Source organism: Oncorhynchus mykiss, chromosome 15, assembly GCF_013265735.2.
Source record: "Oncorhynchus mykiss isolate Arlee chromosome 15, USDA_OmykA_1.1, whole genome shotgun sequence".
In the NCBI taxonomy this organism is placed as follows: Eukaryota; Metazoa; Chordata; class Actinopteri; order Salmoniformes; family Salmonidae; genus Oncorhynchus; species Oncorhynchus mykiss.
In genome coordinates this window covers 23,438,671-23,452,802 of record NC_048579.1, presented here as the reverse complement: position 1 = coordinate 23,452,802, position 14,132 = coordinate 23,438,671, and the positions used below count along the sequence as shown (strand labels likewise).

General features: G+C 39.9%; 3 protein-coding genes across 7 annotated transcripts in view; 2 read left to right on the top strand and 1 right to left on the bottom strand.

The window, feature by feature from the left end:
• Positions 1-1,169: 1,169 nt before the first annotated feature.
• On the top strand, positions 1,170-6,973 carry psme2 (proteasome activator subunit 2). The gene is made up of 11 exons (XM_021562778.2): positions 1,170-1,472; positions 2,881-2,913; positions 3,046-3,108; positions 3,307-3,393; positions 4,874-4,913; positions 5,116-5,213; positions 5,460-5,528; positions 5,653-5,720; positions 5,846-5,900; positions 6,015-6,101; positions 6,518-6,973. Exons 1-11 carry the CDS (start codon positions 1,425-1,427, stop codon positions 6,596-6,598), a joined length of 729 nt encoding a protein of 242 aa, XP_021418453.1. The 5' UTR covers positions 1,170-1,424; the 3' UTR covers positions 6,599-6,973.
• A 242-nt stretch (positions 6,974-7,215) lies between these two features.
• Positions 7,216-12,961, bottom strand: LOC110489836 (U6 snRNA-associated Sm-like protein LSm5). Its single transcript, XM_021562779.2, has 5 exons — positions 12,610-12,961; positions 9,853-9,948; positions 8,888-8,915; positions 8,730-8,802; positions 7,216-7,537 (listed from the first exon to the last, which is right to left on the bottom strand). Exons 1-5 carry the CDS (start codon positions 12,653-12,655, stop codon positions 7,505-7,507), a joined length of 276 nt encoding a protein of 91 aa, XP_021418454.1. The 5' UTR covers positions 12,656-12,961; the 3' UTR covers positions 7,216-7,504.
• LOC110489831 (AVL9 homolog (S. cerevisiase)) overlaps positions 11,411-14,132 on the top strand; it is a 41,628-nt gene continuing 38,906 nt past the window's right edge. The window contains exon 1 of one of the 5 annotated variants that reach the window (XM_036944097.1): positions 11,411-11,432. Coding sequence is in view for 2 of the 5 variants with exons in the window: in XM_036944094.1 (XP_036799989.1) it covers positions 13,758-14,000 (243 nt within the window). In the remaining 3 variants the exon portion in view is untranslated. The other 4 variants (XM_036944095.1, XM_036944096.1, XM_036944098.1 and 1 more) reach the window with 4 other exon arrangements.

Sequence of the window (14,132 nt, the reverse complement as noted above, 5' to 3'; positions counted from 1 at the left end):
GTTGAAGGACTAATCCTTTTAAAGAGGATTTTGAGGGAGTCATTTTCACAACCCAAGCTAATGGTTTATAATAAGGATTAACCGTAATCAAAGATGTAATGTGATAATTAAATTAGATCCATTTTACAGTGTTTTTTCCCCAAATAGCACCATATTCCCTTTATAGTGCACTACTTTTTGCCAGAGTCCTAGTAAATTTTGATCAAATCCTATTTTATTTGTCACAATTTTATTTGTCACAACCTTACAGTGAAATGCCTACTCACAAGCCTTTAACCAACAATGCTTTTCAGTCTCCTGATGGGGAAGAGGTTTTGTCGTGCCCTGTTCACCACTGTCTTGGTGTGCTTGGACCATGTTAGTTTGTCGGTGATGTGGACACCAAGGAGCTTGAAGCTCTCAACCTGCTCCACTACAGGCCCATTGGTGAGAATGGAGGTGTGCTCGGTCCTCATTTTCCTGTAGTCCACAATCATCTCCTTTGTCTTGGTCACGTTGAGGAGCACGCACCCCTGAGGGTCCCCCGTGTTAAAGATCAGCGTGGCGGATGTGTTGTTACCTACCCTTACCACCTGGTGGGCGGCCCGTCAGGAAGTCCAGGATCCAGTTGCAGAGGGAGGTGTTAAGTCCCAGGGTCTTGATCTGAACATTAATTAGGCCTACTCATTGGGTGAGTAGAAAATTGATTCAGAATGTCTGACTATTTAGACTAGAGTATATGCAGGTAGAATACCTCCAAATGAAGACATTATTATAAATATAGGGAGGAAAGCTTTTTAGACATGTCCTCCTGGTTAGTCTAGCTTTCCTATTTGGATCCTAATAAAATACTAAATACCAAGTTTGACAAGCAATGGTATGTGTATGCCATTATCATAGGCTATAGTTGTATGCATATAAAACGTACACACGGATAAGCTGCTATGCAGTGAAGGGTAGTCCAACAGTAAAGTGAAGACATCCATCACGGGGAAATATAAACCTTGATGTGTGCCGCCCTCTATTGGTCAATGATCATCAATGCGTTTGTGATGAAACTTTAATCAAAGCCAACTTCCATGTAAATGTAATATAATTATGCCAATGCCGACAAATGTGTTATATACACAATTGTTGTGGGTTCCCTCAATTAAAATGTCCCCAGTAAAGATGTTTTGTATGGGGAGTTTTGGTCTTGGTCGTCTCCAATAATGAGTTTGTGAGCAAGCAACTGTATCTGAAATGGCCATTTAATTCAATAGCAAACAAATGTGCTAAATATCAAGCGACTATATATTTTGTTGAAGAATTAATTCAGTGGGTGTGGCTTGATCAGGTGGTTTTCGAATGTAATCCTATGAAAACGAAAGTAGGCTACTTTGAGGAAATAGACTTACAACGACGGGCCTTTTACTTGATAATATTTTCACTAAACCGTTCTCAAAATGTCGAGATCATCTGTACTGAAAATAAAAACTATAAACGCAGTGAAGGTAAGCACTAACTAATGCATATGTTGTTATTAAGTGTTAAGCGTTAATTTGGCCGTTGTTTTTGGCATCACTACGATGTAGCTAGCTAAGGTTAGCTACATTAGTTTAGCTTCGGTGCAACTCTCTTGGTTGCATCGAAGCTATATGTAGCCTAAATCACGTCAATGGACCAAGAAACCTCGCTAGCATTAATTGGGCTAAATGTTTTTTCTTACATAATGTTACCATTTAACTGTGCGCGAATGGTTGAATAAGAATACCTATATGTTATAACTAAACTTTTTTCTTGCGATATGGCCTGAAAAACAAACAACTTGTTACATTTTGTTCTGTTACGTTCAGCCGTTGTTAGTTGGAAAATTCCCTAGTCACTCTGCCAGACAGCCATTACTCATGCAAAAGCGAAAGCAAAACAAAACGGGTAAGAACGGTTTCATTGGTTTACTTGATTGACGGGGCGTTCCAGGCTGTCTTTTTTTGCAGCGCGACTAACACCACCTGAGTTTAGGTGTGTAAAGGTAGTTTACAATATATTACACAATTATGACACACTGATCCTAATGTTCTTGTGAGTTTAAGTTATTTTATAGTGTGAGTTTAGTGCACCTATTTCCACATTATGCACCACATAGACAAAGGCTGCTTTCCAAACACTTAAGACACACCATCAGACCTCAAATTAAGTAGACACTTCTGATGACGTCTGACGAGTATACACTTCCAGGGCAAGGTAGGAAGGAATGATTTTTAAATGGACCCCCGTTGCCCGGAAATTCGTCACTCGTTCATCCGAGATGATTGTGTTTTCAGCCACCGGTAGCTTGTGTGTGCATTATATGCGCTACCGTCAATTATGATTGCATGTCTACTTATTAACTATATAATTGAATAATATTCGCCTACTGTATGATAGCTAGGAAATTAATTAGCTAACTAACGTTAGCCTGCCTAGCTGGAACTTCTGAAGAAATAAAATGTTTTATTTCCAAAAGACAACCAAACAAAAACATAATTACTTTTATAAGACGTGCTTTGTATTAGTAGCACTATTTAAAAATAACTTATTTACGTTTGTTTTTACTTACACTTGTATGTTGACTCTATATTGCCATTGAGGTTTTAAGTTTTGGCGGACTCTTCTTAGCAGATGTACAATCGTCGCAAATTGAATTATGGGGCGTTTCAGGCCTCGACGTGAACATAATTGTACACTCGCAAACTCCATTAAAAAAACGAGGGCTGTGGGGCTTAGGTTGCAAACTACCCTTGCTTGGCTAATAATTTGGACCAACGACAAATATTGCTGCGGGCATTCCCCAAGGGAATAAGGCGAGTGTAAGTGGAAGAGGGTGTCTTTTATGAGTTTGAAACGCAGCCTCAGTATCTTCTTTTTGTCCCTTCGCCTTAGGTGGAGAACTTCCGCCAGTCTCTGTATCAACAGGTTAGTATGTGTTTGCCTTATTATGTTAACAGATGTCTGCTGGTGCAATTGCATTACCATTTGAAGTAGAAAGGGGTATGCCATTGTGGCATAATGGTGTAGTTAGTTCTTACCTATTTCTGTTTTTTTTAGGCAGAGGATCTGTTTTCAAACTACATCCCATTGAAGATCACCCAACTGGACAACCTGCTGAAGGTAGGTTGGTTAGTTCACATCCCATGTATCACTGTCTGTTCCCACATTGTGAAATTAACCAACCTTTTCATCCATATCTTGTCCAACCGGCTCTACCTACTTTCCTCTCATCTATCTCTCCACTTCCCTCCCACTCCTCTTCTCCTTTATCACTCCTGCTCTTCCTCCATCCCACTCTCCTTTCCATTTCTCTCCCAGGAGGAGGATCTCAGCATCACAGACCTGTCCACTCTCCATGCTCCTCTAGACATCCCTATACCAGACCCTCCTACTCCAGAGGATGAGGTGACCGGCTATCATGCTCTTCTAACCAAATACAAAATCTGTTCCCAAATGGCACCCTATTTACTATTTAGTGAACTTCTTTTGACTAGGGCCCATTGGGCTACCCACAGGGCTCGGTTCAAAAGTAGCGCACTATATAGGCAACTGGGTGCTATTTGGGACACATACCATATACACTGAACCAAAATATAAACGCAACAAGTGTTGGTCACATGTTTCATGAGCTGAAATAAAGATCCCAGAAATGTTCCATGCGCATGAAAAGCTTATCTCAAATTGTGCACTTTTTAAAATATATTTTTTCCCCCCATCCCTGTTAGTGAGCATTTCTCCTTTGTCAAGATAATCCATCTACCTGACATGTGTGGCATATCAAGAAGCTGATTAAACAGCACTATCATTACACAAGGTGCACCTTGTGCCAGGGACAATACAAGGCCGCTCTAAAATGTGCAGTTTTGTCACACAACACAATGCCACAGATGTTTCAAGTTAGTGTGCAAATTACATGTTGACTGCAGTAATGTCCACTAGAGCTGTTGCCAGAGAATAGACTGTTAATTTCTCTACCATAAGCCTCTTCAACATTGCTTTAGAGAATTTGGCAGTACGCTCAACCGGCCTCACAACCACAGACCACAGATATGATGTTGTGTGGGGGAGGGGTTTGCTGATGTCAACGTTGTGAACAGAGTGCCCCATGGTGGGGTTATGGTATTGGTAGGCATAAGCTACGAACACAATTGCATTTTATCGATGGCAATTTGAATGCACAGAGATACTGTGACAAGTTCCTGAGGCCCATTGTCGTGCCATTCATCCATCGCCATCGCCTCATGTTTCAGCATGGTAATGCACAGCCCCATGTCGCAAGGATCTGTACACAATTCCTGGAAGCTGAAAATGTCCCAGTTCTTCCATGGCCTGCATACTCAGACATGTCACCCATTGAACCTGTTTGGGATGCTCTGGATTAGAGGTCGACCGATTATGATTTTTCAACGCCAATACCGATTTATTGGAGGACCAAAAAAGCCGCTGCCGATTAATCGGAAATTTTTTATATATATTTGTAATAATGACAATTACAACAATGCTGATTGAACACACATTTTTACTTAATAAATCAATAAAATCTATTTAGTCTCAAATAAATAATAGAACATGTTCAATTTGGTTTAAATGATGCAAAAACAAAGTGTTGGAGAAGAAAGTAAAAGTGCAATATGTGCTGAATACTTATGTCTGAATACTTAAGTAAATAAGGTACCGTTTTCTTTTTTTTTTTTATACATTTGCCAATATCTAAACCTGTTTTTGTTTTGTCATTATGGGGTATTGTGTGTAAACTAATGATTTAATTTAATACGTTTTAGAATAAGGCTGTAATGTAACAAAATGTGGAGAAAGTGAACGGGTCTGAATGCACTGTATATTTCACATGGTAGGCTACAGATTGACTAATTTATTCTCCCTCCAGGAAATGGAGACTGACAAGAATGATGATGATAAGAAGAAGGGTAAGAGACAGTGGTTCAAGTCATGGCCTTCATTTAGGAGTGGTAGTTGCCATTCCTTAGCTCAAGACCAGTTATTTTTAAAATAGGCTTCTAAAATAATTCCAAGTAGTGGGTATTTTATTATTTTCCATAAATGTATTTTATATGGATGCAGGTGGTGGCAACTTACCAGTTGGTGTTGTTTTTCCTTGGTCTCTTTCAGCTCCAAAATGTGGCTTCATCAAAGGGAATGAGAAGATTGTGAAGCTGCTTGACAGAGTCAAACCAGAGATCCTAGCACTGAGGGAGACAATCATTACAGTAAGAACTATAGAGATCCTACCACTGAGGGAGACCATTACAGTGAGAATCATACAGAGATCCTAGCACTGCGGAAGACTGCCATTACAGTAAGATTAGACAGATGTCCTAGCACTGAGGCCATTACAGTAAGAATACGAAAAATAAAGCAACAGTGACCTCTTGTGGTCAAATGAGATGCAACACTGATATAGGCTGGTGAAGGTTTAAATTTACTGTAGCAGTCATTGATGTTTATCTTCTTAGGTGTCCTGCTGGATTCAGCATCTCATCCCCAAAATAGAGGATGGGAATGACTTTGGCGTTGCAATCCAGGTAAATGGTCAACACACATATGTTTAAGGTCGTGGTCGTTCATGAAAAACATTAAACTGGTACAGATGGAATTGTATTCTCCTGATGTTTCATTAAAATCGACATTCCCATGTGTTACTTCCAGGAGAAAATCTTGGAAAGAATAGCTGCAGTGAAGACCAAAGTGGACGGCTTCCACACCAACATTAACAAGTATGATAGCTTTTCATACGTTCAAGTAACTTAGAGCAGTTGAGGTTATCATACATTGATCCTAAATTTGACGACAACCTTTGACAAAATAGATATACATTTCACAATAACTTTTGGTCCTTCAGGTACTTTTCAGAGAGGGGTGATGCAGTGGCTAAAGCTTCCAAGTTAACTCATGTGGTGAGAATTGGCATTTGTAGACACTACCCAATTTTGTATTCAACTGACCCATTGTCTGACACATGCCCTTCTCCTACTCATCCCCATATTTCTTCTCCTTCTTCCTGTTATCAGATGGACTACCGCTCTCTGGTCCATGAGAAGGATGAGGCTGTTTACTCTGACATCAGAGTCATCCTTCTGGACATCCGTGGCTTCTATGTGAGTGACCCTGTTCCCTATATAGTGCCCCTTATGGGCTCTGGTCAAAAGTAGTGCACTAAATAGGGAATAGGGTCTCATTTGGGACAGAGCCAAGATGCTACTACCATATACATGACTATAGTAGTGTATAAACTGCTACTACTAACACTAGTCTGTCTATTATTATTATTATTATTATTATTATTAATAACATCATTAATCTATAAGAAGAATGGTTCAAAGGGATGAATTAATGTTTGTCGGATGTTTTTAGACCTCTAAAGTGATCTAATGTCAAGATGAAACTACGTCCCACAACTTGGTTTGTTTTAGGTCCAGCTATAAACCTCCAACCCCAAAGATAAGCTCCAGTGTACTGTAAAAGATGCAAGAGCACTTACTTCAATGTTTCTATCTGTGTTTGTGTGCTACAGGCGGAACTGTATGACATCATCAGCAAGAACCTGGAAAAAGTCACTAATCCGAAAGGAGAAGAAAAGCCCTCAATGTACTGAGATATGCATAAAGTGGAGGAATGAAAGAATAGTCAGGCTCAACAATGTGACATTTTTCAGGGGTATACTAAGAGATGGATTATAAGGATTGTTGGGACTGGCCAGCCAGGCTATTAGACCACAGTTTGAAATAACCCGGGTGACATTGTTCTATGCCATGTGATATTTGAAATGAGAGAATTTAGCTAGCGGCCTAGTTTGGTACATTTTCTACTAGCCTCAGGCTAGCAGACTTGTTTAATTTCCATCCTTTGGTGTCCTACTATACCAATCAGTCCTGTTTGTACATCTGCAACAAAGCTGCTTGGCTTTGTCCAGATTTGTCAGTTTCTTTTATTCATGCTAATAAACGCATCTTTAATGTTTAACACTGAACCTAGAGACTAATTTTGAAAACTTCCAGCGGACTTCTAGGGAAGACGCACCATAATGAATGTCGTCCCCGCAGTTGAACTGTGGCGATTTTTAACAAGTAAAATCATTGGGAAATTAACAGAAAATGACGGCCGACGTTCTGTGGTCAAAGGTGAGAGGACACCCGCCCGCTGGGCATGGCTGACATTCGTGTTGGTCAGTCTTGTCCTTTTAGGAGCTACAAATGAACACACTGGGGGTTGTTTATTTCCAATGACACTTATTCTGTTATTTATTTATAAGAAAAAATGTGTAGTTCCACTACATGGTAGAAATGGTTTACATGTCAAAGGTCAAATCACCTGTTGCTCTGTACACACATTATCAAGGCTTCATTAGGAAAAACACTTGTTACAAAAATCTTCTCAAAACTGAAAGAAAGAACCCAAAATATAACATTATCACAAACTGGCTAAAGTAAGTACTGATGGGAAGGCAAGTATACATCCACAAGAACATAAAATGTTTCAGATAAAAACTCTGCTTCTTTTTTCATACTTCAGGCCCTTCGCCTCCAGGTATGAGCTAGAACAGAAGGAAGTAGTGACAATATATCATACAGCAAGTGTTTGATAAGTTCAGCTTGAAATACCACTACCTGCACCATCGCATTTCAAGAGGGCAGTCACGTGTTTGCGAAGATTGAATACCGGTGTTTGGGCTCGTGTGGAAGGAAGCATTACTGTTAACCCTTTAACTGTATCTAATTGAAAAACATGTTGAAACAATTATTTCACCTTAAATTCCTATTACTAACAAATTAACTTCCAATAGTATTTTTCTTCTACTTGATGTTAATTTTGAAATCGCTCTCTACCAGGTGGTTAAGAAGGCCGTCATACCAGCAATGCCATACTCAAATGGCAATTTGCATAGCATTTTTAGTAATTTCAACAATATTACAAAAATGACAATAGGTCTGCTTTTATAGGTAAGTATTAGCTAAGCATTGTATATTAAGGTCACATTATGGTAATTGTGTATGTCCAAACATGAATATTCAATTACATAGAAATTAATGCATTTTCAGGTGGTGTTTTGTGGAATGTCCCTCAAAATAGTTGATTTCAAATGAGCCAGGGTTCTTCCACATCTTCAGACTACATTTTGAGATACTTAACAATGTGCAGTTTTTTTTATTACTGTAGTGGTTATTTTATAGGTCGACCTTAAATGTGAATATTGATTCATTTACCTTATTGGCCATGAAATGTGCTTTTACGAATTGATGTTGCCTAATATAGTTTTGTCAACAATTTATATTTGAACCAAAATAGGTATTTATTTTTATTTTTAAATGTATGTACCCTATTCTTAGTCCACCATACTTTTACTGACATAAAATGTAAAAAATCTAAAAACAGCAGTTAAACTATTTATTTTCAAATTCCTACTCTTCAAGGTCTCTACTAACGGGAATGGTGCAACATTAATCCCTCACCAACTGAATTCCTGCCTTTTATCCCATATCTTTAGTGACTGAGTTTTCTTATAGCCCTCTAAGTGGGCAAAGTTAGAGTGCCACAACACTGAACCGCAGGAACCCAAAAATATACAAAATACTGTAAAGTGGTGCTGGGGGAGTTGACCAATTAAGTTCAAGTGTAGGTTGTTTTCATATCCACTTATAAATCCATTGTCAAAACATGCTCTACCAGCCGGCTGAGAATAGGCTTAAAGGGTTATTAAGCAAGCAGCATGACCTCGTTACACCTACCATGGTGATGTTGTTGCCGTTGAGTAGGATCTGGTCCAGTTTGGTTATCCTTCTTCCCTCCGGTGTGATTTCACTAAAATACACAGTCATTAAGGAGAAGGATAAAACATGTCCAGAATCATCAGATCTGAAAGGATTTAATGGGTGAAAGTACTTACAATTCTGTCACGTCCTCCAACACCATGTCTGAAGAGGTGGGTGAAGGATCAACTGTATATTTACTGACAATATACACAGAACAGAAATATAAACGCAGCATGTAAATCGTTCGTCCCATGGTACATGGGCTGAAAAAAGTGATATGAGAAATGTTCTATATGCACACAAAGCTTATTTCTCAAATGTTGTCCACAAATTTGTTTACATTCCTGTTATTGAGCATTTCTCCTTTGCCAAGATAATCCATCCACCTGACAGGTGTGACATATCAAGAAGCTGATTAAACAGCATGGTTGTTACACAGGTGCACCTTGTGCTGGGGAGGACAATAAAAGGTCACTAAAATGTGCAGTTTTGTCACACAACACCATGTCACAGCTAACTGCAGGAATGTCCACCAGAGCTGTTGCAAGATAATGTAATGTTAATTTCTCTAACATAAGCTGCCTCCAACATCGTTTTAGAGAATTTGGCAGTACGTCCAACCGACCTCACATCTGCAGATGGCGTTGTGTGGGTGAGCGGTTTTCTGATGTCAATGTTGTGAACAGAGTGCCACATGGTGGGGTTATGGTATGGACAGGCATAAACTACGGACAACGAACACAATTGCATTTTATCAATGGCAATTTGAATACACAAAAATACTGTGACGAGATCCTAAGGCCCATATTTTATGCATCTGTTGATGACGTATACCATATCTGTATTCCCAGTCATGTTTAATCCATAGATTAGGGCCTAATTCATTTATTTCAATTGACTGATTTCCTCATATGAACTGTAACTCAGTCAAATCAATTAAATGATTGCATGTTGCGTTTATATTTTTGTATAGCATAAATGACTACAGTAACAATGTTTGAATTGAATAGATTGCAAAACTACTGCTAAAGTGCAAAACCTTCATTAAAATGAACGACAAATAATGAGACGTTATGTAGGACATTTCCAGAAAGGATACTGACAAAATCATCGAAACCCAACAGGGTGCCGACAATTTCTTTGTCGTTTTTCATGACTATATGGATTCGGGAACCTATACATTTGTCCACGAGCTCTGGAAGAGAACACAAAGAGGAGATGTTGAAATCACATGATTACTTGCATGACCTATATCTATCCTACCCTGCCTTTCTAAGGTCTTCGAAAGCCAAGTCAACAAACAGATTACCGACCATTTCGAATCCCACCGTGCCTTCTCCGCTATGCAATCTGGTTTCAGAGCTGGTCATGGGTGCACATCAGCCACGCTCAAGGTCCTAAACGATATCATAACCGCCATCGATAAGAGACAATACTGTGCAGCCGTCTTCATCAACCTGGCCAAGGCTTTCGACTCTGTCAAAGACCACATTCTTATTGGCAGACTCAACAACCTTGGTTTCTCAAATTACTTCCTCGCCTGGTTCACCAACTACTTCTCTGAGAGAGTTCAGTGTGTCAATCAAGTCTCTATGGGGGTGCCACAGGGTTAAATTCTCGGGCCAATTCTCTTCTCTGTATACATCAATGATGTCGCTCTTGCTGCTGGTGATTCTCTGATCCACCTCTACACAGACGACACCATTCTGTAAACTTCTGGCCCTTCTTTGGACACTGCTAACTAACTTCCAACTTCAATGTCATACAACTCTCCTTCCGTGGCCTCCAACTGCTCTTAAATGCAAGTAAAACTAAATGCATGCGGTTTTGACTGTACATAGATTTTTCACTGTACAGATTTTTCTATTGTGTTATTGACTGTACGTTTGTTTATGTGTAACTCTGTGTTGTTGTTTTTGTCGCACTGCTTTGCTTTATCTTGGCCAGGTCGCAGTTGTAAATGAGAACTTGTTCTCAACTGGCCTACCTGGTTAAATAAAGGTGAAATAAAAAAATAAAAGGGGATTTATGGTAGCCTGGACAGACGCTACATGGCGCTATTCTCCACTATCGTCTGGACTCAATGATACACTCATGTCCCCCGGAAACCACTTCTTACATAAAACATTCTCCATTCAGGCTGCATAAGTGTCGTTTCCTCAACGTGATTTAATAGTCCACCAGCTTAAAAAAAAGAGGGAAATATGCCTACCGTCTTAATAAAACACAATTTTCCACCACCATTTTCGGATTTTCTGACAATTTACGAATGTTGCATACCAAGTTCAGCCAATTCAGTTGCAGTCTTTTGTTTACCCCTTGCGGTGTTCAACATCGGGAAGTAGCATTAGTCACTCTAGCACAGTGGTGGAAAATAGTGTTTTATTAAGACAGTAAGCATATTTTTCAGTTTTGTTTGGTCTTTAAATCAAGTTAAAGAGGGAACCGACTCCTTTGCAGCCTGAATGGAGGATGACTTATGTACGAACCGGTCGCCAGGGGACGAGTGTATTACCGGCAGTGCAGATTAATGTATGACACCATGTTGCAAATGACGTAAGGAATAATAGCGCCATCTAGCGATTTTTAAGATTAATTTGTCAACCCCAGGTAGCCTAGTGGTTAGAGCATTGGGCCAGTAACCGAAAGGTTGCTAGATTGAATCCCTGAGCTGACAAGGTAAAAATCTATTGTTCTGCTCCTGAACAAGGCAGTTAACCCACTGTTCCTAGGCCGTCATTGTAAATAAGAATTTGTTCTTAACTGACTTGCCTAGTTAAACAAAGGTTAAAAAAAAGAAAACGTTTTTGCTTTATTTGGCAGTTAAAGGTGCACTATGCAGAAATTGCTCCATTTCCTGGTTGCTAAAATTCAAATAGTTCACCTAATTTCAGTTTGTGACAAAACAAGCAAGCATGGTGTAGAGAATGATTGTACCCTCGTCAAATAGCTTTTCCATAACCAACATTTTTATTTTCATCTGTTTGAAGCTGGTGTACAAAACCAAAAGACACAATAACGAACAGGAAGCATAGAAATAACACAGAGACCAGATCTACCGCTTCTTAGACTTGCTTTCAATGAGAATGACAGATCTATAACCCATTTCTATGTGAATTTAGTAGGGTCACCCAAAAAGTTACATATTGCAGCTTTAATATAGTCCTTTTTTATTTAATCTCTTGAGATGGGTAAACTTGTTTATGAAGTTGAACATATGCTCTTTATGACAATGTTAAAAAGAGGTGAAATCTTTTTCATATTTTTAAAAACCAAATTACACTTCTCAAAAGGCACTGAATTGATGGAACGACCATGCCACAGAACAAAAATCGTTACATCTAACATGTAGAATTTGTGATAACATTTTTTAACATTGAGGCAAACAAAAGATGTGCATCATGTGTCCCTCCCTTCTGAACAGTTTTAACGTTGGTTTGAAGTTTCTATATGATCAAAGAGTTATTGAAATTTGAATAGTTTGATCATGCACTTCGTTGATGGTCCCTAACTTGTTGCGTTGACCATGCGCTAGGCTGCCTACACCGTTGCTGTGCGATTATTAAACTCGGGTCGGAATCGGGGAAAATTCAAACCTGTGAAATGTTGTACACATTTTTTTCTTTCATAAAGAGCCTGAGGTCTGTAGCTCAAATCGTTAACGAGCTATTGGTGTTTGAACGTCCGAATCTCAAACCAACTTCACCAGTGCTATTTAGCAATACTGCTAACATGACTCCTGCATGTCATATATGTCAAAAGTGTAACTGTCGCAACACGACTTCAAGCGTTAGCAACGTACTTGGTATCTGTAAAGCTAGCTGGACATTAAAATTATTAACAAAATCAAACAAACCAAGTGGGAGCAACTGTGATGGATTTGTAGCTGGGGTGGCCGCCATGTTTAGTTTGAAAAAGACCTAAGTAATCAATTGATAAATGGACGATAGGAATCATCAGACTACAACAGTCGAACACAGACGGTGGTACCCGTCGTTTGGTGCGACGCAGTCTCGGTCGTGTCCTGCTGAGTCTTCATCCGACAAAAGCCAATGATCATGTTGCAGCAGTGTGTAGGAGGGATATTTCCAAATGTGAGAAGTGCGTAGAAGGGCATGAGACAAAGGAATGTCTAGTATCGGTGGAAAACATTTGTGTTAACTGTAGGGGTGCCCATGGTGCTGGAGATCAGAAGTGTCCGGTGAGAGAAAGGCAGGTTGAGGTTGCCAGGATCAAAGTGGTACAGAAGGTGTCATATGCTGAGGCAGTGAAGAGTGTAGTAGAGGAAGATTGGTCCAGGGCGATGGATCTGTGAGTAGACCAAGGCCAAAAGAGAGTGATAGGAATAATATGTGCTTCAGTAAGGTTGGTTTCTTTAGCGTTCATAGCCATGGTTATCAACTTTATTGCAGAAATTGAACGTAAATCACAGAACATAAATGTTGTGGTGGCAGCTGCAGAGAAGTATTTGGTGTACGAGATTTTACTGCAGAATAGTTAAGTGTGTTTAAATAGTGTCCTGTCCTCACAGGCTGCCATCCTGGTGTAGGATCAGATAGGGCCAAGTAGTGGAAGGTCGTAATGGGTGTAGGTTTCTTCCCTTTCCCCCGTCCCTTTTCCTAACCTTTTTGTTTCACAGTGTAATGCATGTACACTCCAGAACAGTAGGCGGAAACACAGGGCTAGATAAGAAAAATAGATTAGTAGAGGCTGACCGGCCTTAAACTCCACTACAGTAGGTGGCGGTGTATGCACCTTTCAGTTGGTTGCGATCCGCCAATACATATTTAAAGAAGAATTGCACTCATTTCTATTTTTACACCAGCGCTACGCTGTTTTGCGTTATGATCAATTAATATTTAAAGGAAATTATCATTTAACATAAACAGAACGGAAAAAAAGTTAACGTGATGCATTCCGTGGGCCAAATCATGTAAAAGACTGGTGAAATCAACACCCAAGCGGTGGCGCTACATTTGAGTGACGTCATGCTACTACTGCAACATGACTGGAACAGACGAAGAGGAAGAGAAAATCCATTGCGTTGATTGCGTGACTGCGGACGTTGATTCGAGGAGCAGAAGCAGCACCGCTCGTTCCAACCCTGTTTACATTGATATCTCAGGTGAAAAACAACACATAACTGCCCAAATATCTGCGGCCATGGAGTCGCATGGCAAAGAGGAACTCAAGGGACCCGTGTTGCATATCGTGGTGGTCGGATTTCACCACAAGAAAGGCTGTCAGGTACGTCAAGCTCGGGTGGCATGCTAACTAGCTCCCCGTGCCAGTTTTTTTTAGTAGCAGAGAATGCACTGGAGAGCTGCTCCTACCAGGCTACACAACACATCGAGCATTGGGTAATGCCTGAGTGAGGGT